General features: G+C 48.2%; 1 protein-coding gene and 1 long non-coding RNA gene across 3 annotated transcripts in view; one reads left to right on the top strand and one right to left on the bottom strand.

The window, feature by feature from the left end:
* The window catches only part of LOC309534407, a 200,081-nt gene that overhangs the window by 80,632 nt on the left and 91,963 nt on the right, over positions 1 to 27,486 (bottom strand). The window lies entirely within an intron of this gene.
* LOC309534207 (serine/threonine-protein kinase 35-like) lies at positions 389 to 24,327 on the top strand. Of its 2 annotated transcripts, XR_014220599.1 has the most exons (4): positions 389 to 863; positions 6,711 to 7,460; positions 18,537 to 19,796; positions 19,858 to 24,327. XR_014220599.1 is itself a non-coding variant. In XM_082226340.1 (3 exons), the coding sequence occupies exons 1-2, from the start codon at positions 404 to 406 to the stop codon at positions 7,421 to 7,423; spliced, it is 1,173 nt and encodes a 390-aa protein (XP_082082466.1). In that variant the 5' UTR covers positions 389 to 403; the 3' UTR covers positions 7,424 to 7,460; positions 18,537 to 24,327. The 2 variants fall into 2 exon arrangements, 1 of the variants encoding a protein (XP_082082466.1); XM_082226340.1 differs by having other exon boundaries at positions 18,537 to 24,327.

Here is a 27,486-nt window from a genome sequence, read left to right as displayed (position 1 = left end):
CCCCCCCCCCGCCCCGACTTCCACCTGGCCGCCGCGAGCGGCGATTGGCTGCGCGCTTTTTAAAGGGGCAGGCAGGGCGCGCTTTCTCCCCTCCGACCTTTCGCTTCCCCCATCCCCCGACGCGCTTCTCTCCTCACTGACCAGCCGCCCTTCTGTGTGTTTCTCTCTCTCCCCCCCCCTTCGCCTCGCACCCGACGCCGCCCTCCCCCCCCCTCCTCTCCCTTCCGCAGTTCCTGAGGCGGCCCGGAAGAAGCGCGTCCGAGGCGGCGGCGGCGGCGAGCCCGAGGAGCGGCCGAGCCCCGTCCCGGAGCAGCCGGGCGGGCGGGATGAAGAGGGGGCTCCCCCGGCCGCGGCCACGACGACGGCGGCGGCCCCACCAGCTAGGCCCCGCCGCGGCGCTGCCATGGAAACGGGCGGCGACGGCGGCCGCCGAGGGACACAAAGGCTGCCGGAGCGGCGCTTGAGGCGCGAGCGGGCCGCGCCGCCGTTGCTGAAGGAGGGAGCCGCCGCCGCTGCTGCCGCCGCCATGGAGGTGGGAGGCGGCCCGAGCCAGGCGGCGGCTTCCCCGCCGCGCTACCGCCTGGTGGCCGAGATCGGGCGCGGCGCCTACGGCGTGGTGTACGAGGCCGTGTCGGGCCGCAGCGGGGCCCGCCTGGCCGTCAAGCGCATCCGCTGCGACGCGCCCGAGAACGTGGAGCTGGCGCTGGCCGAGTTCTGGGCCCTGACCAGCCTCCGCCGCCGGCACCCCAACGTGGTGCGCTTCGAGGAGTGCGTCCTGCAGAGAGACGGCCTCGGGCAGCGCATGAGCCACGGCAACAAGCAGAGCGCCCTCTACCTCCGCCTCGTCGAGACCTCCCTCAAAGGTAGGCCGCGCAGGGGGGGGGAGGGGCGCCATATACCACCCCGGGGGGAGGGGGGCCACCCATGGAGGGTCCCCCCCAAAAAAACCCTGCATACCTCGGGAGGAAATGCCCCACCTCGGGAGTAAGGGGCCCACCCCGAGAGAGCCCCCCCCTCCCGCCTTTGCTGGGGCTCCTCGGGAGTCGGGGGGGGGGAGGGGAGGGTGTGCTGGGCGAGGATCCTGTGCAAAGGTAAGGAGGCTGCTGCGGCTGCTCTGCACAGGCCCAGCACACGCGCGTGCACGCTACAGCGGGTCCGCGCGTCCCCTTCCCTCCACTTTCAGTTTGTTTTGCTTGTTCGATCTGCATGCTGCTCTGGGGAAATGATCCCCGGAGTAGTTTGCAAGTCGCTTGTGCCTTAAACTGGGGCGCTTAATGCACGGGGCCTAATGCTGCCCATGTGTTGGGTGCCTGGGAATGCCTACTTCCTGCTTGCGAGTTTTCTTCTGGGGGGGTGAGGGCAGAGGACAGGTGCCCCGTCTGCCTTGAAAGGCCTGATCTCAACAGCCAGCCTCTTCTTATGTTAAGGCATCTGGTGAAAGGAGAGGGACTGGAGGTTTGGTTCAGGGCAAGACTCTATGGAAAGGGGGGAGGGAGTTTTTTCTCCCCAGGTTGAGCTACTAAACTTCCCCTCACTAAACTGAGGTGTGTATGTGAGGGGAATCCTTCCTAGGGTGACTTATGTGGAGTAATCTTGTGTGGCTACATTCAAGGGATGGGTCCTGCAAACTGCCCTTTGTATTCGTAGCAGAAGCAAAAAGGTGCATAAATAGCGGTTGCGTGGCACATGAAACCTCTGTACAGTGGTACCTCTGGATGCGAACGGGATCCGTTCCGGAGCCCTGTTCGCATCCTGAAGCGAACGCAACTCGCATGCGCCGGTCGTGATTCTCTGCTTCCGCACATGCACATGATGTCATTTTGAGTGTCTGCGCAAGCGGCGAAACCCGGAGGCAACGCGCTCCATTACTTCCAGGTCGCCGCAGAGCACAACCCGAAAAGGCTTAAGCTGAAGCGACTTCAACCCGAGGTATGACTGTATATGCATACACTTCAAGGTATTGGGTCTTGTGGAGATGTTGGGGGAGGGACAGGGGAAAATCCCTATGCAATGTTCCCTATACAGTCATGCCTCGGGTTACAGCCGCTTCAGGTTGCGTTTTTTTTCGGGTTGCGGACCGCCGAAGCCCAGAAGTACAGGAACGGGTTACTTCCGGGTTTGAGCGGTTGCACATGCACAGGAGCATTAAATCACGCTATGCGCAGAAGCGCTGAATCGCAACCCGTGCGTGCGCAGATGCAGGTTGCGAACGTGCATCCTGCACGGATCATGTTTGCAACCCGAGCGTCCGCTGTAGATGCCTGGTGTGTGGATACACCAAAGTATTGGGGCCCATGAATGGATCTTTATATGTAATAGGTACACAATTTTAAAACGATGAGAAGGGGGTGCTAAGCATCTTGCTTACACATCCTACAATATACTGGACCCCAGGGCCAGACCATCTGTGAGATGACTGCCTTGGGTGGCAGGATCCACCGGGGTAGCAGGTCTCAATGTAATACACACACACACTTCCTGGTGTAGATCTTGCATCACCCCTTTTATTGGACCAGCCCTGCTGGACTCCTTTGGTTATGGAAGTATAGCGCAAAGAGTCATGGGGAAAGATGGGCACATCCTCAGTGGGACACAGACAGTGTGGCTAAGTTCTACCTCCAGTAGTGCGCTGGCTGCTGTGAGAACAGTATGCTAGACTAAATTGACCACTGGCTTTTCTTATGTTCTTACCACTAAGCTGTGCCTATTCCCTGAGTACAGCGGTACCTCAGGTTACATACGCTTCAGGTTACAGACTCCGCTAACCCAGAAATAGTGCTTCAGGTCAAGAACTTTGCTTCAGGATGAGAAGAGAAATCGTGCTCCTGCGGCGCGGCAGCAGCAGGAGGCCCCATTAGCTAAAGTGGTGCTTCAGGTTAAGAACAGTTTCAGGTTAAGTACGGATCTCCGAAACGAATTAAATACTTAACCTGAGGTACCACTGTATAGGAAATTTGCATGTGGTCCTCTTAGGTCCCTTCTCCAAATCCAAGCTGACTGAATCATGTACAGAGACCTTCCTCAGAGAGAGGACTGCGTATGTAGGCTCTGCAAAGATGAGTGAATGCTTACAAAATACCAGCCCCTGAAGTGCTTTTTTATAAAAATCCTCAGAAAGTTTGCTTAACAGTTGTGTGTGTGTGTCTTTGATGGTTCTTTGCAGTTGTTGTCTTTTCTGTTCCCCCTTTTTGCCTTCCTGACTTCATAAGTTGAAGCCGCATCTCATGGTGGCTTCAGTCAGTGCAATAAAGAGCTCCTAAAGATGATCTCTGGAACAAGCAATTAGCTTGCAGCCCATCTGTAAATATTTTCCAACTTTGTTCAGGCCAGTCTAGTGTGCGAAAGAGTCATCTTAATGCATATATCTAACCTCTACACATGCACACCTATCTCCTTGTCCCTCATCTCTCCTCTGATAGTAGTTCATTTCCTTTGGGATGAGCAGAGACCTCCTGGAAATAGCTTTATTTCTTTCCTCATACCCAACTCCCACCACCACCACCACCTCGGTCTGTATTCCTGTCCCTAGTGATCCACCTCCACACTAGTCAACCTCGTATGCCGTCAGGAGTCACTGTCGCCATGCCCTTTGGAATAGCAGGCACCACAATTAAGCCGAAGGCTCAGGTGGTGAGGATGATCCTCTTGGGGGGGTGAGGTGCCTAATAAGGAGGGAAAGAGAGCAAACAGCAACTGAGCTTTCTGTGGGACAATTCTTTAGCAGAAGGTTGCCACAGATTTTCTTTTATTATTTCTCTACATTTAGCGTAGCCTGTGTCTTTTAATAAAGGGCATTCCTTAGACCCAAGTAAATATACCGCGTGTGGAGAGCGGTGGGGGATGGGGAGAAGAGAGTGCATGTGTGAAGAGCATGTGTGTAGGCAATGTGCAGCCTTGGACCCAGCAGCATCACCCAGTCTGAGCTTGTGCTGGACTGTGTGCTCTTTGCAAGGCATACTGTCAGTTGGCTTATTATAGCTAAGCCAAGCCCCTTCACGTGTCGGCTGGCGTGCCACAGAGCCTGCTCAGCTGCGTGCCATGCGAGAGCTCACAAAAAGCCCAGTTGGGCACCACAGAAAAACGTGCAGCATCCATTTGCTGTGCGTTGGCAACCTTTTGAGTTTCTTGCTTTATTGCCTCGAACTCACGGCTAGTCACTCACTGTTGCCTCGTCAACACAACAGGGGGGGGGGTGTCACTCAACATTGGAAAGAGAAGGTGATCACTAACTTTCCAGTGTGTCTAATTAATATGGGAGAGGGGTGTTTTTCCCATAGCCGTTTAGCTGGTTTTGATTAATTGACTTTCTGCTAATGTGCACTAGGCATCTTAGCATCAATAATAATAATGATAATAATAGTTTTTATTAATCCCCCTCCCTCCCCAGCCAAGTCCGGGCTCAGGGTGGCTAACACCAGGTATAAAAACAACTGATTAAAATGCAACTTAAAAACAAGATTAAAGTACAGTACAACATTAAAATGCAGCCTCATTTCAGCAGAAACTCAAATCAAAAACTTTTTGGGGATGAAAACTTCAAATGAGGGATTTCACAGTCCAATCCTACGCACATTGACTTGAAAGTAATTCTAATTGTGTTCAGCTAGGCTTTCTTTCAGGTAAGTGTGCATAGGGGTTGCAGTTTCTGTGTGTGGCTGTTTATACCGTGTGGCTGTTAATTGCAAAGGACGCTCTAAACGGATGCTTATTCCTCATGGCCCATTACTGGCTATGAAATTGCTTACCGTGTTTAATACTTGAGACGGAACAACTCAAACATTAAATTGTTTAATCTTGGTTATGTTACAAACTTTTTCATGTTTTTCTTTAGACGGAAAAAAACTTAGGTTTGAGGCATTAATGGAACAGAGGGAGTACCTGCGCGGCTTGTAATTTAGTGAATGGAGTGACCCCCATAAGACCTTCTGATTTTTATTTTCTTCAGTTTCCATTTTCTCACTGCCTTCCCTCTCATCCTCTTGTTCACCTCCAGCTTATAACAGGAAAGAATACTCTCTTTTTCCGCCCGCTCCCCCTGTATACAATCAAATCCTTCTAGAGGCCTGTAGCCCACACCCTTTTTCATGTATTTTATTTTTCTTTCTAAAGTTTTCCCTACTTGCTGTTGACAGGGGAAGGATAGCCAAGTGGTGATATAGCCTTCAATTACCATAGCAGTAGTCATGGGAACAGACTTGTTTATGCAAATAGCCTGTGCTCCTCACTATTATGGAGGCTGTTATCAAAGACCTGGGAGCAACTTATCTCTGGTTCTGTTTGGTCATACTTGGCTTCTTCTCTTTGGAAGGTCTGTTTTGCTATCTTGCCCACTCTTCCCAAGGCCCTTGGCTTGCTGCAAGGTGGAGCGACAAGATGCGCGAGAGCCCAAAAGACATTTCAGTAGGAAAAGGAAAAGCAATTCTAAGCTTACATGCAGGATTGTTATTATTTCATATATTTATATATCGCTTAGTACTGTCTTAAGTGGTTTCCCAACATATAAACATATATGTAATACAGTCATACCTCATGTTACATCCGCTTCAGGTTGTGTGTTTTCGTCTTGCATCCCATGGCAACCCAGAAGTTCTGGAATGGGTTACTTCCAGGTTTTGCCACATGCGCAGAAGCGCTAAATCGCGCCTGCGCAGAAACAGCGCTTCAAGTTGTGGGCTTTTCATGTTACGGGCGGGCCTCCGGAACGGATCCTGTCCGTAACACAAGGCACCACTGTAATGGAACTAAGAGGCTGTAATACCAGATGAAAGAATAGCATCTCAGAATAACAAAAACATAGTGGCATACTTAGACTTTTAATATGCTTCCAGGGAAATGATTCAGTAGCCTGGCAACAGAATACCTGTACAGTGGATGGAGGATTGAAAAAAGGTATGGTCCACAAACATTTGGACCCTTCCCCTCCAACCATAACCACAGAAACAGGATCACCATCCCTCTCTCCTTCTGGCTAAGGTACATCTACCCTCACAGTGTGCAGCACTCACCCCACAAAAACATACGCACACCACAGGAAAATGCACACAGGGCATAGCCTTTGTAATATGGTATCAAATGCTTTTCGTTTCAAAAGCGAAACCAGATTAGCTTGATTGAGCAATAACTTGTCTCCTGGATTTAATAAATTCCATCTGCTGATGGGCTGCGTGCTGGTGAGGACTACCTGCCTTCCCATTCAAGCAGCCAGTTCAGTCAGATGGCTCCAAGTCATTGTTTGCAATGAAACACACCCCGACAGCCATTTTTGTGGTGCTTTTGTGGCTAGAGGCCTTGGAAGAGGGTGCCTAGGAGATAGCTGCTAGTCAGCATGGGAGAAAGTGTATTAAAATATTGCCCACGGGATCTCAGAATATTGCTGGAGGTCTGTTCCTGTGAGATCTGAAATGTTGCACAGAAGTCAAAAGTGTGTTGATCTTTAATAGAGAGATTTCTGAAAGCATTTATGTTCATCAAAGAGCCAGGCCATGTCCTGACCTGTTGACAGGGCCTCCAGTGATGGATTCACTACGGCACATCCAGTTTTCACAAAATAAATTGGTTTAGTTTTGTGTAGAATAGACCTCTGGGACAGTGCTAGGAAGATGTGCTGTCCAATTGCACACTCCTTTCCCATGTTCCGATTTATCTTTGTAGTCTCCCCGTCTTGCTCATGCAGTAACCCTTCTCCTTCTCCTTTCTCTTCCCCCGGCAAGGTGAGAGGATCCTGGGCTATGCTGAAGAACCTTGTTATCTCTGGTTCGTCATGGAGTACTGCGAAGGGGGAGACCTGAACCAGTACATCCTTTCCCGCAGGCCGGACCCGGCCACCAACAAGAGTTTCATGTTGCAGCTGACGAGCGCCATTGCCTTCCTTCACAAGAACCACATTGTGCACAGAGACCTGAAGCCGGACAACATCCTCATCACGGAGCAGTCGGGCGCTCCTGTCCTCAAGGTGGCAGACTTTGGGCTCAGCAAGGTGTGCGCCGGCTTGACTGCTCGAGGCAAGGACGGGGGGAACGATAACAAAAATGTGAATGTGAACAAATACTGGCTGTCTTCGGCTTGCGGCTCAGACTTCTACATGGCTCCTGAGGTCTGGGAGGGGCACTACACTGCCAAGGCAGACATCTTTGCCCTGGGCATCATCATCTGGGCAATGATCGAGAGGATAACGTTCATCGATGCCGAGACCAAGAAGGAGCTGCTGGGGACCTACATCAAGCAGGGGACTGAGATTGTGCCCGTCGGGGAGGCGCTGCTAGAAAACCCAAAGATGGAGTTGCACATCCCCCAGAAACGCAGGACTTCCATGTCCGAGGGGATCAAGCAGCTCTTGAAAGACATGTTGGCTGCTAACCCGCAGGACCGACCCGATGCCTTTGAGCTTGAATCCAGGATGGACCAGGTTACTTGTGCTGCTTAAACTCAGGTCAAAGTGTTGGTGTGCTTTGAAAACTGGGGTAAGTCCTCTGCAGTTTCTCTCTTCTCTGCACAACTTAGTGGGGCAATGAAGCCATTTTCTGTCTGTTAAGCTGCTTGGGGCTTTAGAGACATTCAGTTGCCTAAGAATTTCTTCCTTTGATAGCATTTCCACCTGGTTTACCTTGGTTTTTCCCTGTAACGACCTTTGAAAAGATTGTTCTGTGAACCAGCCTGAGAACTCCAGGTATAGGGTGGTTTATAAATTCAAGAAATAATAAATGATAATAAAACAATAACCTACAGCTTTGCTCTCTAATGCTGTTCAAATGGTGCAAGAGCAGTTTGTGCGTGTCTGCTCCCTTCCTTTCTACCTGAATAAGATGAGGTTGTGTGCAGTGAATGAGATTAAGGAGCAAGATAAAAGGTAAAGGCATCCCTGACCATTAGGTCCAGTCGTGACCGACTCTGGGGTTGCGGCGCTCATCTTGCTTTATTGGCCAAGGGAGCCGGCGCACAGCTTCCGGGTCATGTGGCCAGCATGACTAAGCCGCTTCTGGCGAACCAGAGCAGTGCACGGAAACGCCGTTTACCTTCCCGCAGGAGCGGTACCTATTTATCTACTTGCACTTTGATGTGCTTTTGAACTGCTAGGTTGGCAGGAGCAGGGACCGAGCAACGGGAGCTCACCCCGTTGCGGGGATTCGAACCGCCGACCTTCTGATCGGCAAGTCCTAGGCTCTGAGGTTTAACCCACAGCACCACCCGCATCCCTAAGGAGCAAGATGCTGAACCACTAAAAATCAGATCCTTGTTGTTACAAGGATACCATGAACCCTGTATACAAAGGCAAGTATTTGTATGAATTTGCATACAGGTAAAAAGCATTGTTTTTGAAATAACAGCAGACATCACCTTGAAAGAGGCATTCGTCATGTGTTCAAGAAAAGGGAGAAAGCCACTTCCAACTGCCACCTGCAGTTTTTATAGTCATGTCAAAACCTTTTTATAAATGCTCAATTAATCAGGAGTGTGTTTAATAGATAAACACATTTAACCAGCGCTCTAATTGGTTAAACATTGCAGCCCTAAAGGCAGCATACTTGATTGCTTCTATGGGAGCAGTGAGCTGCCTTTTATAAGAAAGGTTGGTGCGCTCCATTCCTTGCAGATACCTTTCACCCTAAAATTGTGAATGCAGTGTCACTCCTGGGTCAATAACTTCAGTGGCTCTCATTTGAGGCAGTGGGCCTGCTCTCAGCTATTTTCATACTGGTGATGTGAAGCAGCAGAGGAACCCCTTTGTGTTCTGAAACAAGTATGTGTTGGGCCCTCAAGACACTAGTTGCCTTCGGTAGCCAGCAAAGATTTGTGCTTGCAACAAGCAGCAGAGGAAAGGTCAGAGTCTGGTTTGACATCACCCAGTGCTTTAGGCTCGGGGAAAGTGGAGTAAGGGAAGTTGCTCCTTCCCTCTCCAGCTCTGAGCTGAGGTGATGAAGGATGGAGGGGAAGGGTCACCCCTGTTTTGCAGAGTCACAGCAACACACCAAGAGCTGTGAGAAAGTCTCAGTGCTCTCCAAGCATCTCTGCAGACTATTAGGCAGAGAACCCCATTCTTCTGCAGACTTGGGGCAAGTATGTTGCAATTGCCAGGTTAAAAGATGCCCTTTGCACCTGCCAATGCCAATCTGGTGACTGCAGCTGTGAGCCCTTGCTTGTTGGGTTAGTGGTCCTGTGATGCTCTGGGTCCTTAAGTACAGTGGTGCCTCGCAAGACGAAATTAATCCGTTCTGTGAGTCTTTTCGTCTTGCGAAGCACGGCTATTAGTGGCTTAGCGACTATTAGCGGCTTTAAGAAAAAGGAAACGAACTCGCAAGACGTTTCGTCTTGCGAAGCAAGCCCATAGGGAAATTCGTCTTGCAGAATGACTCAAAAAATGGAAAACTCTTTCGTCTAGCGAGTTTTTCGTCTTGCGAGGCATTCGTCTTGCGGGGCGCCACTGTAATGGCTTGGGGAATTTTGCCAAACTTTGTTTTTTATCTCCGCTTCAGAATGATGGCTAGGTTTTAGAACTGCCATGTTCAGAGGCAGTGTATCCCTCTGAATAGTGTGTGCTGGGGACAGGTACAGAAGACATCTAAGTTAGCTGCTGCGGGAAATTTGATTCTGGACTAGATGGACCTTTGGTCTGATCCTGTAGGTCTCTTGTGACATGCAGCTGTTCCCAGCAGGGGCGAGTGTTAATGGCCATTATTAGCTCTGTGATTTACACCTTCTATCCCATGTTCAGGTTCACTGCAGAAAAGGGGCAGTAGCTTCTGAATATGAATATACGGGCAATAAAGAAAAACAGCTGAAAGCTTGTCTAGTTGAGGCATCCATTCATTAGCCACACTTCTGAATTACTGAATTGGGCATTTCTAAGAGCAGAACTAATATAATAATAATTTATTATTTATACCCCGCCCATCTGGCTGGGTTTCCCCAGCCACTCTGGGCGGCTTCCAACAGAATATTAAAATACAATAGTCTATTAAAAATAGTCTATTAAAAGCTTCCCTAAAAGTTTTCCATTCTCCTTAGTTTCTTCACCCAGAACCAATGTTCCCACCCTTCCCTCAGTGCAAATTACCCATGATGCAACTGCTTCTGGAGAGTCCCTCATTAGCTTCCTTATAGAGGCTTCCTTCTCTTTTGGCTTCACCAGTAAGGAATGCAGTTGTCCTTGTTTCGCTTCACCTTCGCAGGGCTGAGCGAGGGCCGTCCTGCTCTTTTTGCACAGTGCACGCACAGTACTTATAGCTGTGTCCCTCTCACGTACTTGCAGCAGGAAGGCGGAAGCCTCCTCCAGAGTAGGTGCCAGCAACCAGTCAGCTCCAGTCAGCAGGGCTCGGTGACCATGCTTTTGATTCTCCGAATCCTGCCACGTGCTCCTGTATTGAAAACACAGCAGAAACAGGAATCTTGTTTCCCTTCCAAGCACCGCTTGCAAAACACTTTCACATTTCAGGAATGGGAGGACCCTTGAACCATTTGCAAAGCCATATACAAACAATCTGTTACCAAGGATGTGCAGAGAACTTGGCTGAAATTATGGAAAATGGTTGTTAATTTCAGTAGGCGATCAGAATGCTGCAACAGTAGTTGAATGCTGCAGCAAGTGAAGTGATAAATTTGTCTTGGCAGGCCATTTCTTCTTCATTTTATTACAGTAGATTGGCAGAAGCCAATCTTTAACTGGACTGCAAAATGCAAGTCAATGTGATCTTTAGAGCAAGTATAGCATGAAAAGATGACTACTTAGTAAGTAGCAGTGAGACTTTAGATAACCTGAAGGACAGAGAAAGGTGAGGCATGGTGGGAGCTCTCCCTGCCCAGGGCAGGCTTGCACAGCTAGCGGTTCATCACCCTAAATTCAGCCCACCAGCCGTAAAGGGTCCAAACAACCTTCTGTTTGGCGATCCCCAAAACAAGGGATTTTTAGGGACCTAACAGACCACCATAAGTGACTCAAGGGCTTTGTATGGCTTGCTACATCGCAAGTTGTGCAGGCCTCCCTCACTCAAGCCCAAACCATTGAATTGGCTTCCTAAGAATGAATCTGTCTTCAGGTGCATCCTCTCTCTGCGCTGAAAGCGACCTCATTCATTCCTACCCAGGAAGATTATGTGAAAGGTTCTCTTGGCAGCCTTTGCCTTCCAATTTCCTTCAGCTGTCGGGGCTGTCTTGCCCTCCAGCGTACATTCCAGAAGTTACATAAAAAGTGATGTGCTGTTCTTTCCGCTCACCAGTCCGGAATGAGCTTAGATAAGAATGTTGTGTGGGGTGTTGCCTAGTGGTGCCTGTTTAGCTTCTTAAAAATCCTTGTTGTACGGTTACTGTTCTAAAATAAAACTTGTGCACAACTTTTCCATGGGTTGGCCAGGTTTGGTGTCAGGGCTGTGGCCTATAATTTGGCCCAGTTCTGTCTGTGCTGAACTGTCAACACTGTTTAGGCAACATGATGACCATATACATACGTAATAGACAATCTTTATAGAATTCCTTCAAACAATAACAAGTTCAAAATGAAATCTTAGTCTCAAAGTCTCTGAAAATCTTTAAATGAAGCGAGGTACCAGACTTTGTTCGATGAAAGACAAGCTGTGGAGCTTAGTGTATTCAGCAAATATAATGTCCAACACTGAACAGATTCCAGATATTGACTGCTGCTTCGTAGATCTTCATCAGCGTGGTGGGAGAATATAAAATTGTTTCATGAACCCATCTTATTTCGAATGGCTACATATTGCTGTTTATTTTGAATGACAATTCCACCCCCTTTGTTCACAGGTGAAATTGGTGAAATAAAAAAATGGGTGGATTCGTATTAGCTGGAGTAAATAATGATTTACTTTATTTCACCAACTGGTATTATGAGATTTGGAAAAATTAGAAAAGAAGGGTCCCGAAATTAAGGACAATTTGTCCAAGTCACAACGCGATTGTTTGAAAGCTCTTTCACACAATCCTAACATCATTACAAAACCTGTGGACAAAGTGGGAGGAATTGTCATTCAAAGTAAACAGTATTATGTAGCCCGGCATTGCTTCTGCACACCTTCCTTTATCCAGTCCTATATTTGATGCAGGCTTTAAATTTCAGGAAGAAAGTACTCTCCAGATGTTGGGTGTAGCCAAAATGCATCCTGTGCCCCAATCTATTGCCACATCTCCTTAGGAGACATTACATACATCTGAGATTATGCCCAATGGGGAGGGGGGAGCCCTCAGTACCACCGTGAGACCATGCTTGATGTGGGAACTATATCTTTTAAGTTCCTAACATCCTCTTCTTAAGCAACCTTCTCCACGTTTTCTAAGAAATGAACATAAAAGAATTTCACTCCTTCAACCTCCATGGATAAGCACATGTTAAAATTTGTCTCAAGTTTGGATCCATAAGGTAGTCTCTGATGCAATTCCAGCCGTATCTGAAACTGGTAGAATAATAGGGGCATAAGTGAATCCAATGGGCATGACAGGGATCAAGGAACTTGCAGGCCAGTTAATGTCTGTTCTGCCTAAATTGGTAGAAAGCATTCTTAAGGATAAAAATACTGCATATAGAAGAATAGGTTTTGGCAAGGAATAGCTAACAGGACTTTATGGGCTTTTCCATAGCCCAATGATACAGCGCACTGTTTGCATGCAAAAGGTCCCAGATGAAATCTGCAACATTTCCGGATAAGAAACCTGCCTGCAACCCTGGAGAGCCACTGCCAGTCAGTGTAGACACTGTTGAGTTAGATCGGCAGTTCCCAAACTGTGGTACTGCCCCCTGGGGATGGGCAACATAACTTAGCAGGGTAATGGAGGTGTAAAGGACTAGCAGGCATTGAAAAGCAGGAATCACTGGCTATCAGTTTTGTTCACTTAATTAACCTAAATAGTTTTAATTGGATTTTGAATAAATGTGCAATTAATTGCTACTGTTTTCAATTTTAATGTACTAGTATCTTCTTTAATGGGTTGTACAAACTGCTATTCTTAATCTTTTTACAGGGTAGAGGGCATGGGTTGAGTTTATGGAAGGAGGGGGTTGGCCCCCAAATGTTTGGGAACCACAGAGCTACATAAACGCATGATCTTGATTCAGTATAAGGCAGTTTCCTCTGCTTGCAAAGAGAAAGATCTGTCTCACTAACCTTTTGAAGTTTTTTGGGAAACTGGCAAAAGGAAGTACTTCTCCACAGCATGATATAAAACCATATTGCAAGCTGTAACAAAGGGTTAGGTGGCTTCTAAAGGCAATTGTGCTGATTCCTGGAGAATAAGGCTGTCAATAGCTGCCAGCCATGATGGTTGTATACCACCTCCAAAATGATGAGTACCAGGCATTGGGAACAGTAAAGGGACCCCTGACCATTAGGTCCAGTCGTGACCAACTCTGGGGTTGTGGTGCTCATCTTGCTTTATTGGCCGAGGGAGCCGGCGTACAGCTTCCAGGTCATGTGGCCAGCATGACGAAGCCGCTTCTGGCAAACAAGAGCAGCGCACGGAAACGCTGTTTACCTTCCTGCCGGAGCAGTACCTATTTATCTACTTGCACTTTGATGTGCTTTCAAAATGCTAGGTTGGCAGGAGCAGGGACCGAGCAACGGGAGCTCACCCCGTCAAGGGGATTCGAACCGCCGACCTTCTGATCGGCAAATCCTAGGCTCTGTGGTTTAACCCACAGCACCACCTGCGTCCCATTGCGAACAGTAGGAGAAGCTATTGTCCCCATGTCCTATTTTGTGGGCATCTAGAGACATCAGGTTGGCTGGGTAGGTGTTTGATCTGATGTGGATGAGTTCTTCTTTTGAGAGGGGTGAGGGTACTGGCATCCAAGATCCTTTCTGCTTTCCCTCTCTTCTCTCTTCTCTCCCCCCCCCCCTTTGGGCAGCCTGTGTTTTGCCATCTGCAGTCACTCGTGCTCTGCTAACATGATGCTGCTGCTGAGTTGCGTAACCAGGCTGTGCCCTCGGGGGAAATCCCTCCTGCACATCGCTTCAGAATGGTAAAATGCAAACGTAATAAGCACTGCGAGGGCACAGACCTGCCCTATGGCTGTTTATTCTAAGGCCCAGCTGCCTCTTCCACCCACCCTGGGCCAGAGCTGGTAGCGTCTCCATGCAAAGCGCAGCTGCAGCGAAGAAGAGGCTGCCCTGTTATGTAAGGGGCAGGGACGTGCCACTCTGCATATCCCCCTTGCTCACTTCTGAGCAAAGTGCCAGCCATGTGCTCTTAGAAATGGGTGTCGTGTTCTCTGATTTCCCGCTGCTGTCATTGGTGCTGTTGTCTTCTCATCCTGACTGAATACCTCGGAGAACAGAGATGCAGGCAGCTGACTTATAGTCAGACCACTGATAGCTCAGTTTTGTCTACACTGACTGTCAGGATTTCAGGCAGGAGTTTCTCCCAATCCTTCCTGGAGAGGCAGGAGATCGAACCAGCAACCTTCTGCTTTCAAGGCCAATGCTCTCCCACTGATCTATGGTAGCTGAGGCCAGATTTCTGCAAGCACTGGAGTTTGCTTGTTGCAGTGCTCTTAATGTAATCACTTAGCCTGGGCCACAAGCCTATGGGGCTGTCTTATACCAAACTATTCAGTCCATTAGCCCATTCATTCTTCCTTGTGTGTGAGAGATTTGACAGTAGGTACATGTCCATTACCTGCCCTACTTCCTGAAATATTTTTCATTGAAGATGGCTGGATTTGAACCTGGGACTTTAATTGCATATTGGTCTTGTCCTTAATTAGTGAGCCATAGGCCCCTCCTCTCGCATGATTCATTTGCGTTCAAGGGTTGATGTGAGCTGAAAGTCACCAACCTTTGGCTCAGTCAGGGCATGCTTGTCTCTCATGCTTGTCCTGGGATAAGTAAATAATGTAAACACTCCCCACCCCCACCCCGGTCTTATCCCTGCAGCACAATTCCTCAGAGATTCATAGTGAACTGGAACAGGCAGCCAGGAGGAGTGGTTGGAACACACCCTACAATTCCTTGTTAATGTAAAAAGGGGAGGCTGTCCTAACTATGACAGAAACGGAGCCTTGCTTGTTCACATGAGCTCCTGCTAAATCGCAAGTGAATGATTTCAGAACTGAAGGCAAGAACTGTTGTGCCCAACCAGCAGAAGATTGAGATCTGCTGGGCTAAAACGCCTCTCTGTACAGTCATATCTCAGGTTGAAGTCGCTTCAGGTTAAGCCTTTTCGGGTTGCGCTCCGCAGCGACCTGGAAGTAACGGAGCACGTTACTTCCAGGTTTCGCCACTCACACATGCGCAGATGCTCAAAATGACGTCATGCGCAGAAGCGGTGAATCGCGACACGTGCAGACGCGCAGTCGTGGGTTGCGTTGGCTTCAGGATGCGAATGGGGCTCCGGAATGGATCCCGTTCGCATCCTGAGGTACCACTGTATCTGCAGTAGGGTTCTTTCCCCCATCTCAAGCTGAAGTGGGAAACACAAAGATCTCAAAGCTTTGCATTCGCCAGAGCTACTGCTCTGTAATGCCTTTGCCCACTTGTATATTAGGCAGGACTGATCCTTGGTGTGGCCTTCCTTTTCACAGGGTCAGGGCTAGTGAGTAAGCCTTTTCCTTCCATTGGCAAGATCAGAACCATTAATCTTGCAAAGGCTTACATAAGACTTATTGCCATGATCTAACTTGATGGTTGTCCTGTTCACTCCTGCGAATTGCAAGGGTTCAGGTAGACTATTGAGGGGCTGTGGGTCCACACACAAACATATTGATGGAATTTAGGTAATGGGGTGTTTTTCTCCCCGGCCCACTGATTTATAAGCATAGTCTGTGTGTGTTTGTGGAATACAGCAAACATACCAGTTTTGGATTATTTCAGTATTTGGAGTTCCATAAAATTCGGAATTTCTGGCAAAGATCTGAGGTGACGAAAGAGATGAATAGGATTAGGAAGAGTCAAGACTTTAGTTTTTGTAAGGGGGCCTATGATGTTTGCAGGAGTGAGATACATTTGCAGTGACACCAAGTGCACAGTCATGTACGTAGAAACCCTCAGAATGAGAGCTTTCGAAATGACAGTGCATTCCACAGGGTCTGATAGGTCAGGCAGCATCTTAAGCTGAAATTTACCTGCCTTTCTGCTTCAGCTGATTTTGTCAAATAGGTTGCCCTGTCTGTTTAAACGTTGCTCTAATTGCAGCAGCCTCACCTGAACCCTCCTCTCTTAAGGGGCCAATTTTAACTGTATCTAAGCTCCGTTTATGAAGCACCTTTGCCAAATCCAACAAGAAAATTAGAGCCTGGGAAAATGCATTGCCAATTATCACATACCCTTTAACCATTATTTTCTGCTTGCAGCTTCCTCCAACTAATTGGGCTTTCCACTGGAGGGTTTGTCACAAGAAACTTGGTTCCTGAGTTTGGATGCTGAAGCAAAAACTAGCCTAAACCTTATTCCCAGGTGCATTTTGTCAGCGAGGTATGAGGCAGGTTGCCTGAGTTATGAGCCCAATAATTGGCTTAATGCCTCTTTACGCTCCCAGCCAGGCTAACTTGAGGTCTGTGCAGCGGCGGCAAAGCTTGTCTTGTTCTGCTAATTCAGTACAGAAAGCAACACCTGGAAGCCCTGTGGCTTTTAGAACTATTAAGCTGCAGGGCTGTTAAACAGAAAATCTGACCGTGCTCATCAGTTAATTCTCACCATTGGGAGCTAAGGGCTAAGTGACTTAGATGTGATGTCATTCATGTTATATTTAGCATTTATAAAGGGCTTTGTGTACAGAAGACTGAAAATACATTCTAGCAACCCCTACAATAGCCCTGTAAAGGGACTGATGAAATCATGATGTTACTTTAAGAGTGAGCTTTGCATTGGAAAAAACTCTCCTTCACTTTTACAACACACCAGTTCTGGCTGGGGACATTTTGCTGGGGATAAACTTGCGCTATCTAGATAGAGATAGGTGCTTTAACCCTTCCTGCCCCCGCTGCGGTCCTGATCCTGGTGAACTTTGGGACATACCTGCTTACTTTCAAAAAACTACAAATCGCATGAATGTTGTGTGGTCCAGTTTGACATTATGACTCCTCTGCTGGTCCCAGCCTCTTTCGGTGCCTCTGTTTAGAAGTGATTGTGTAATAAGATTTTTACCCAAAAGATGATGACACAAAATGGGGAAGAAAATGCAATTCACAGGGAAGAGATCAAGGCCGAGGTAGTGCAGCTGCCCATAAGCCCAGGCCGCAAGATGCTTGAGCAGATGAAACCAGAACTGAAACACTGTGTGTGCACTGGAAGAGGCCAAAATTATCAGTTAGCTCTTGAACTGAGCATGTAAAAGCATCATGTAATAGCCAAGTGACAGCGGTGTTGACGCAGCTTGCATCTCCTGCCATTTAAGGTGGAGGTGAGCTGGAACGGTGCAGACAGTTTCATTGTGTGGAGGACAGGACATATAGCAACTATATAAAGACTCTTGATTTAGCCTTTGGATGAAGCAAGTGCTCGGAACTTCTGCAGTGCATTGCAGCAGTCAGCCAGCTTCCCCTCCACCATCTGCAGTGTAAAGGAGCTGGTGTTTGGCCGGGAAATCTACAAATGCTTGCTTTCGGCACTCAGGGGAGAGAAATGCTGCCGCCTCCACCACCATTACAACTTCGATGAAACACTATAATTACGCACAGACCTCGGAGAGCCGCAGCAGAGAAGTTACAGGATAAACTGCAGAGCAAAACACTCAGCCAGCTTTGCAAATGAGTCTGGTGACACTGGTAGAATGCTGATACACTCGGCCAGAAGCTTCTCCCTCTAATCTCCAAGGTCCTGGGGGGATCTCTTTGCTGTTTCACTGGGACCATTGCCCAGCTGCCTTCTCTTGCTTTAGCAAACAGGACTGTGGCTTTGCTCCACAGAGGCAGAAGCTGGGTCAAGGGGACGGTGGGCGAGGGTGGGCTAGGGAGGTCCAATCTTAATCTGGTTCATTGTTTAAATTTGGTTTTAGTCTTTTGTGCACTGCCTTTGGGGCCCTTGCTTTAGGGCTAAAAGGCGGTTTGCGTATATTTTAATTCTAAAAGATCTTCTTAAGGGGCAGGTGGAATCTCTGAACAAAAGTCAAGGACATCCCTGCCTTGTTAGAGGTGCAAGTGCCCCGTTGGTTTCTTCTGAACATCCACAGCTGCTGCTGGCATCTAACTGGGAGACTGTATTCCTTGAGGAAGGAGATAAGACCCCCACAAAATTGTTTAAACAAGCCTACCCAGATATTTAGAAAGTTGATGCTTGCTTAAATCTGTTTTTAATCTATTGTTATTTTAACTTTTGGATAGGCTTAAATTATTGTTGCTAATTTTTCTCGTTGATAATTTCCATGTTTTATCTTTTTTGTAAACTGCTTTGAGAATATGTTTTTACAGTGAGGCAGTGTGTACATATGATGAAAAGAATCATAAAATCGATGGGCTTGGTATGCCCATTCTTCTCTGCCAAGGCTGGTTGTTTGTGGCCAAAGGAATGCAAAGGGTTTGGAGGCCAGCAAATGTAACCAGTATTTGTTCCACCAGAGTTGTCATAATTCATTTTCTTTTCTCTTTCTTGATTTCTTACCAGGGACCTACAATCTCCACGACTTACATGCATAGAGGAAAACTGAGGAGGCTCCAGGCCGATCACCAGGATCTCTGGCAACGTTAAGCATCGAGATTCTTCTTAAAAGTCACATGAGACACCTAAGAGGAGCAGGAGCTGTTGTAACCCATTTCATTATTGAGACTCTTAAAAGTTTATCAAATTTATGTTCCCCCCCCTTCCTCTCCCCTTGTTCGCTTTCCCCTTCCCCTCCCTTCTGCTCGCTCAGCTTTGCTGACCAACTAAATCTGTGCACATACTTCTGGAGAATTCCTTTTTTACCTAAACAAAATACGGGGTTGGGATATGCAAAACAGTTTTTTCTACTGCTGCTAAACACCAGAACTCTGGGTCCAAGATCTGTTTTTCTTAGTGTTTCTTTTTAGCTGGAAGAGATTCAGAAGGGATGTTGGGAGACCTAGAGCTGAACGCAAGTTGTCAACTCTAGAGGTTGCTGCTGATTTGGGGAACAAAAAGCGAGCTGGGATAAACCTTTCTCCTTCTCCCTTTCCTAAAAGTGTTCTTCACCAGTGGAACTTGGCAATAAGAAGTCATGATTACAAGAATAAACTCTCTTTCCTTTTTTTATGTGGCCACAGGATTACAGGCAGTGTGGTGCCTGAGAAACACCTGCAGTTTTGCATGCCAAATTTCACAGGTCAAGAACATAGTAGTATTTGGGGGGGGGGGTGAAAAGAGCCCACACATGGGCAGGTGTTTTTTCTGCCCTTGAAAAGTCCACCAATGGGTTTGGTGGCTTGCTTGGCTACTTAAATGACTGTGAGAGCCTGGACACATCAAACTGATCCCTTAACTTTGGGCTCATTTTGGCTACTTTGGCTTGGTAGATCTTGCCCAGAACTGCCTTGGTGTAAAGAGAGCTTGCCCTTGGGGCTTGTTTGTGCTAGCAAATACTTATACATAAACCCACTCAAACTCACACTTAATACCCTCCCTCTCCTGCAGTCCTCTGGTTTGAAACACTCTTAACTCTTCCAAATATCCCATTTCCCAGCTGGCATTCCAGCAATTGTTCTTTAGCTGATCTCTTCCAGCGATGAGTGGGTCTTTACACTAAACTTACCAGCTGCCGCAGAGGGAGGTTCTAATCCTGTCCATCTCTTCTTCCGTCGGTCTTGATTGGCAATGGTGCTACTACTATGGGGATGAGGCTGTTTGTTCCAGGCGCTGTCCAGACCCATGGAAGTGAAGGGAGCGGCTTTGCCAAGCCAGCGCAATTCGGTTAACACTTGTTGGCAGTCCACTTGCTGGGTTGCCTGCATACCTCCACACTACTACTGAGGCTGGTGGCTGTGGCCGTGGCCAGGATTGGTGAGACTCTGGAGGGGATGCTGTGCTGTTTATTCTGCGGCTCTTGGAAGGCCATGAAAGAAGTCTCTGCTCTGCCTACTGTCTTGCTCTTTGCATCCCCCTCTTTCTGGAATGTGGGCAGCCACAACCAAATTCTTCCCTGGATGGTTATTTGTGGCTGAGAAGGCTTGCCTGCATATTTCAAGGCCTACCATTTGCAAGTCCTGGTCTCAACTGGATTTCCTAATGCTGGGGATCAATTTGTGTTGAACTTCCTTTGCACACTACTCAGAAAAACCCTCATTTAATTAGCTGTCAAGGTATCTCGGTGTAGGCTATAGGCTTTTTGCTCTTGATCTAAGCCACAACCTCTGTGTCTGTCTGTCTCTCTCTGTCTCTTGACCCTTCGGTGATTCCCTTAAAGTGAAAATGATTCACCTTGGCTCGCCCAGAACAGGATTGAGCAACCTTTGGCCCGCCAGAAGCTGTTGCAGTTCCTATCATCCCTGACCACTGGCCATGCCACTTGGGGCTAATCTAGCCAACAATACCTGGAAGCCACCAGTTTCCTTGATGCTGAACTAGAAGGCTCCAGGTGATGCACAGGTCTTGCTCCTCCTAACCAGGAATATATTTCAACCAGTTAGAACAAAGCAGCTTGGAAGTAGGTGAGTCAACCATAGAACAGCCAGAGTCTCATAACAGCATTCTTTTGCTCAGCAATTTGTCCTCTGTTGCTGGTTCCACACAACCGTGCTCATGGCCAGAACAGCAAGATGTGTTGATGAGGAGAAACAGTCTGCCGAGAAGGTTCACCAAGGGTTGCTTTGAGTTTGCAACTCGGCTAGCTGGCAAATTTTGAAACCAAGAGATCAGTGAGAGCCTTAGGCTTAACCCTTTCATATTTCTGAATGCTAGCAAGATAGGCGGTTTCCCTTCCTCTTCTCCAGAGCATCTGTGTGTAGCAGTCTTTGTCGGAGTAGATTAGTCCTTGCTTCTCACTCCTGCACCTTTGAGGTGAGAGGCAGGGAGGAACCCACAGGAGCGGGTGCATGACCGAGACCCTGGGATAAGCTCTACAAGCAAATGCCAACCCGTAGCCCAGTTCATCCTCGCTGCTTCTGGGACTTCAGGCACACATGCCCCTCTCGTGCTCACGCTGCAGTAAATGCTTGTGGTTTTGTGGTGGTAGCTTGACCATAGTGCCTTTATTTGGAGGGGTGTGGGGCTTGAAGGAGGCAGCACTGGGACAAGGAAGGAGTTTTCCCCTCTCACTTGTATTTCATTGTTGCCCCCAAAATGTCGTCTCTTCCCTCTTATTCTCTGGGGCAGCTTCGTTCGGTTGCCCACGGAATACAGCTAAATCTCTTTGGAAAGACCTTAAATGTTTTTGCATTGCCTTTGTGAATCTGCAACAAACTTTTATGGGCAGGGTGGGAGATCTGCAAGATGGCATGTGAATGAGAGCAGCGTTCCTTCTTTGAAAGAGTAGGCACACACGCAAGTTTCTCTTGAGGAGACCACCTGCCCGATGAGCTGCCCCCATTTCTGGATGCTGTCCCGTTTACGGTTGTTTGTGCGAATGCATCGATCCTTGGGGTCCCATACTGTAGCCTGGTGTTTCGTCTCCCAACTTCACTCTTATAGGGATGGGTGGCAAGAATCCTTCAGCTTGGATGAATTTGGCATGGGGATTGCCAGCTTATTCCTGAGGAATGTGAAATATAACTGGAGGTCCACGTCACAGTTGTTTTGGAGGGGTTTGACTGACATCACTTTCATGCGTCGTGTGTATGACTTTACATTAAAACTGTTTACATCCATGTCGTTCAAAGCTGGCAGTGTGGGCTCAGACCTGCCAGACATTGTCTTGTATGGGTGCGGCAAGCGACAGCAGACGGCCTGAGGGGGGAATTTCACAACTGGCTTCCAAAGTCCCTGACCACTACAACCACCACCTCCCTTTCCTTTGACTCCTCCTTGTGTGTTGCAGGCATAGCCGACCCAGCCACAAAATTAGCAGCATTGCTTCTTTTAGTAATCTCTTTTGCAAGCACACAGAGGGTGCTGTCACCTTCTGTACCAGAATGGGCCACTGTGAAGTTGGGATGGAGGATGAGGACAGGGTGACTCCTAACCTCACCACAGGGTACAACTGTCCCAGGGGCTACTGCTGAGCAGTTTGTTGCAGCACTCCTGAGACTTAGGACTGCCACCTCCTTGCAGGCTATTTTGGACATCGTTTTTAGGGACAGCACCGTTGGTAGAACCAGGGCATGAAATTTTGGGCCATAATGGCACTGTCCCATCAAAAAGTCTCCTCCTGTGCTGCTCATGTCATGCTCCTGCGTGAAGCCCCTGGTCAAGCAGGCCGTGATGGTCCTCCCCATCCTTTCGTGGTTTGGTTGGATGACAATCCTTAGGGAAGATTGGCCAGTGATATTTGATGCCCCAGATGCTTCCATGCTTCCAGTGCTGCTCCTTGAGAATTAAATACCGCAGGAAACCCACCAGTTTTCTTAAGCTAACGTGGCTGTTCTCCTGGCAATGTTGATCCCTTTGCTACTCCTCCAGTATCTCCCTGAACCTTGTTTTTCTTCCGTGGCAGAGGTCAAGGGGAATCAGTATACTTAAGGGGCCCCTCTTTCTCCTCCTCCTCCTCCTGCTGCTGCTGCTTCTGTTTTCAGGATTGAGGTGCTAATAATGGGTGGCAATTCTCTTCCTTTTCCCCTGATGCTTTGGTTCCCTCAGGATCCCACTCAGACATCTCCAAACACTGTCAGAGTAGAGCAATAAACATCCCCCACTCCTGGTGGGAGAGAGAACGCAGTCTCTGTGAATTCCTTGTCTTTCTCCCCCTCTCTCCGTGTATGCATTTGTCTAGTCCGGATTTAACCTTGCTGGGTTTCACTCTAGCACAGCTTACAGTTTAAGCCAAGGGGTATTTTTTTACCTGGCTTCTCCTTTCAACAAAAACACATCTCTGAAGCAAATGCACCTAAGTGACAGGATTGCTCTTCCATTTAAACAGACTTGCGCCCCTTCTATCAGCGGTTGTATGTGGAAGGGCAGAAGCACAACGAGGGACTTAAATCCCCGCTCTCTGAAATAGACCTCTCCCATCCACCATTGGCTTGGGACAGAGGCTGTTGGACCCCCCTCTTGTGACACATGTCACTGTCTGTCGTTTCCCCAATCTCAGTGTTTCTCAAACTTTGGGTCTCCGGCTGTTGTTGGACTACAGATCCCATCATCCCTGACCACTGGTCCTGCTAACTAGGGGTGATGAGAGTTGTAGTCCCAACAACAGCCAGAGACCAAAGTTTGAGAAACGCTTTCCTATTTACTTGAGTCCAAGGTACCTAACTGAGGGTGGGTGTCCAGTTACCTTGGAAGCTGCGTTCTGGGTGCCATGTGTCCACTCAGCGTGGACCGTTTCCTCGGCATGAGTCTCTATCCGGACGTCCCAACGCAAGCAGCAGCTTTCCACTGACTGGAATGAAGTGTCTGTTGCGGAAAGCTGCCCAGAGCTACTATCTGGGTTGCTTTTCTGCCAGGCGTTTTCAAGTCATGGGACGCCAGTGCTTGATCGGCAAGATGGAAAAGCCGCCTCACCCCTCCTTGCTTGGGTGTGTTTCTCTGCTGTAGAGCTTTCCTAGTTGCAAGGAAGCCAAGTCGAAGGAGAAAGCGGGATGCATGCATCAAAGTCACAGCTTCTCGCTCAGGTGGTCACTCTGTGTTTAGCTGTACCATTTAAGAGTGTAGGTGAGGTCTTGTGTATGGAAGTCACTTGTTTTCTTTAAAAAACAACCACCACATAGGAAACTGGCATGTCATGGACAAGAAGATCTAGCCACCTCTCTGCCCTACACCAAGTTTTCGGAGCAGAGGACTGGAGGAGCACCCCATTATGAACCACCACCACCCCAAAACACATCCACACACACTTGCAGTCTGAAATGACACAACAAAGGTAGCCCACCTTGGTCTGAACTGGCCGTAGTCCAGCCTTCCCTTCCCCTGCCTCCAACCTCATCTCTTTCTCTCTCCCCTTTTTATTCCGTTTGGTCCAGTTGCGAGTTTCGCCCACCTTAAGCTTGACTGGACATGGTGTCTTCTTAAACCTGGAAAACCTGCACACACAAGGGAAAGGCTTAAACCCAGACTCCAAAACACAGTTTCCAATTTTGCAATTTCTCATTTTTCTTTGCACAGAAGCTGGTAACCTAGGACCTGTGTGCGCGTGTGTGTGTGTGTGTGTGTGAACAACTTTATATGTTGTTGGTTGTTGTTTTTTTTAAGCTATTTGGTTTACTTGGGTTGGTGTGCGACCTTGTATTTAAGTTTCTTGAACACTGTGGAAACCCTGATTGTGTATGAATGGCAGCAGTTTTGTAAATTAAAGAAACGTTTGTGTGAATAAACGTAGAGGATGGGGTTGAAAAGCCATACCCAGTTTTGAGATGAAGTGTCTTTGTCTTCATTATTCCTTTTACAGCTATGTTTGGTAGGTGGGGATCCAGCCATGAGCACTGGGGCATGGGCTGCCACAACCCTCTCCCCCCCTTTTTTTTAATCTTGACCACCAGCAGCTGTGGAAGGGCTTGGATTAACTTCTCCTGGTGACAAGCTTCCAGAAGATGAAAAGCTGCACATGTGATGCAGCAGCAAAAAAAAGCTGATGCTATTCTAGACTTCATCAACAGAAGATTAGTATCCAGGTCAAGGGAAGTATTAGGTCCATTCGTGGCCGACTCTGGGGTTGCAGGACTCATCTCGCTTTACTGGCCAAGGGAGCCGGCGTACAGCTTCCGGGTCATGTGGCCAGCATGATTAAGCCGCTTCTGGCGAACCAGAGCCATTTTCCTTCCCGCCGGAGCGGTACCTATTTGTCTACTTGCACTTTGACGTGCTTTCGAACTGCTAGGTGGGCAGGAGCAGGGACCGAGCAACAGGAGCTCACTCCGTCGCGGGGATTCGAACCGCCAACCTTCTGATCGGCAAGTCCTAGTCTCTGTGGTTTAACCCATAGCGTCTCCCACTGCTCTATTGTGTCATGATCAGATCACACCTGGAATGCCCCGTTCTAGGCACCACCATTTAAGAAGGATGTTGACAAGCTGGAACGTGGGCAGAGGAGGGCGACCAAGATGTTGTAAAGGTTCTGGAAACCAAGCCTGATGATGAGCAGTTGAAGGAGTTGGGTATGTTTAGCCTGGAAAAGATATCTCAAGGGCTGTCAATGGGAGATGGAGCAAGCTTGTTTCTGAGTGCTCTGGGTGTGGGGGGGGTAGGACTCAAGTTACAAGAAAGGAGATTTCGACTAAACATCGGGAAGAATTTTCCTGACTGTAAGCTGTTTGACAGTGGAACAGTCTCCCTTGAAAGACTGTGGACTCTCCTCCATTGGAGATCTTAAAGCAGAGGTTGGATTTCCTTCAGAGATGGATGCTTTAGTTGAGATTCTTAAATTGCAGGAGGTTGAACAAGATGACCCAAGTCTACAATTCTATGATTCTAGGCAGGGTGTAAAGGTAAAGGGGATCCCTGACCATTAGGTCCAGTTGTGGCCGACTCTGGGTTACAGGGCTCATCTCGCTTTATTGGCCGAGGGAGCCGGCGTACAGCTTCCGGGTCATGTGGCCAGCATGACTAAGCCGCTTCTGGCGAACCAGAGCAGCACACGGAAACGCCGTTTACCTTCCCGCCAGAGTGGTACCTATTTATCTACTTGCACTTTGACGTGCTTTCAAACTGCTAGGTTGGCAGGAGCAGGGACCGAGCAACTGGAGCTCACCCAGTCATGGGGATTCGAACCGCCGACCTTCTGATCATCAAGTCCTAGGCTCTGTGGTTTAACCGACAGCGCCACCCGCATCCCTTACCTAGGCAGGGAGATACAAATTGTGTGGCTCTGCATATCTCTACAAAGGGTTGGGGTGGAATTTGGTTAATGGGAGGAAGAAAGGGTGGGCATAGGGATTTGGAGAACGGAGAGATCTCAAAAGGCAAGTAGGAGCCAGGAAAAGAGGTGTGGCGAGGGTTTAAGAACAGACTGTCTGATGCAGCAAATGGAACTACAGAACCCACCACAATTAGCGAGCTAAAAATGGCTTCATGCACTGTGGGAAATGAACCAAGTGAAAGGAGTTACACAGAGTTGCCTTCAGGCCTCCCTCCCTTGTCTAGTCTCCATTGGAAACAGGATGCTGGGTTCTTACAGCTGATCCAATAATTACATTCTTGTTACGCTAACTTTTAAATAGCAGTGGCAGGTTGCAGCGAGGCTTTGGGGATTGTCTAGTTTTTCCTTTGCGGAAAGAATCAATTAGGCCAGGACTATAACAGGCTGAGTAGCATCTGATCCGAATCAGGGGCATGAACCTCTTGAGGGAAAGGCATAGGGTTGGGGCTCTCCTGAGCTGCTTCAGCAAGTTGCTGCCTAATTCGTTTTGCCCTGGTACGATGCAGCTTTCACTTGCTGTGTGCCACTTTAAAAGCAAAAACCTCCATCCATCTGAATCTATTTCAAGACGACCCCCTCCCGCTGGCATTTCACAGAATTAGAGAGTTGGAGGGGACTGCCTAAGGTCATCTAATCCAGCCCCCTGCAATGCAGGAATCCCAACTGAAGCATCCCTGACAGATGGCCCTCCAACGTCAGCTTAAAAATATCCAAGGAAGGAGAGTTCACCATTTTAGGGGAGCATTGATGCAGACACTCCCAGTTTGCCTTGGTTTGCTCTATCCTGGCCTCTGTTATAAGAGACTTTGACGTGTTTTACATCTTTTGGGGTGTTGTGAAGTATAACCCCACAGACCTGCAATCGGAACACCTCTGTTTGCACACCACATTTCAGCTTTCTGTTCTCTTAGCCGTGGCGGTAATCTAGAGTGACTTGAAGAAATGCAAGGTGCTGTACAAAGGTTTAGAAATATGTGTTGCTCTGCTGAACTTTTCTCTGTCCCCAACCACCACTGACACTTGGCCCTCAGGAGGCTAGCCAGAAGCGAATGTGGCCCTCCAGTTACAGTAGTCCCTCCCCCCCACATTTCCCTACACAAACAAATAGTTTCTGATAAGCTGGTGGCAAAAGCGTCCCTACCTGGGGTCCTCTCCTAAGGTCCTTTGTCTTCTGCATTTTTGACGTCAAAGTGGTTGGTTGCACAAATACACCCTCCAAGTTGACAGTGAAACCAAATGGCTCTTATCAACTCCCTTGGGTATAATCAAAAGCCACATTAGAAAAAAGATAATTGTCCTTTTATGCCTTTAGTAGGGGGAAAAATCAGATACTCCCAGTTTGGCCAGACAGTACCATAGTTCCTCCAGCTGCTTGGCTTCCAGCACTCCACCCTGTCTCGAGTTGACAAGAGGTTAGTATAAACTCCTGCCATAACAACCACTCAATTTTTTCCCCTCTCTCTTGTATAATTTGGATGCAGTTTTCTAGTTGCTCATAGCTTAGTTGGCAGAGCAGCTGCCCTTAAACATGCTGGGATGGGGGGGGGTGTAAAAAACAAGGTTCCTCGAATCAGCCAGTTTTTTTAAGGGAGCAGAGCTGTTTTATTTATTTGTTACAAGACACTTGTATACCACCTTTCTTTCTCCACGGATCTC

This window comes from Podarcis vaucheri, assembly GCF_965113315.1.
Source record: "Podarcis vaucheri genome assembly, chromosome: 6".
Taxonomy (NCBI): Eukaryota; Metazoa; Chordata; class Lepidosauria; order Squamata; family Lacertidae; genus Podarcis; species Podarcis vaucheri.
This window is presented reverse-complemented; position numbering and strand designations above follow the sequence as displayed.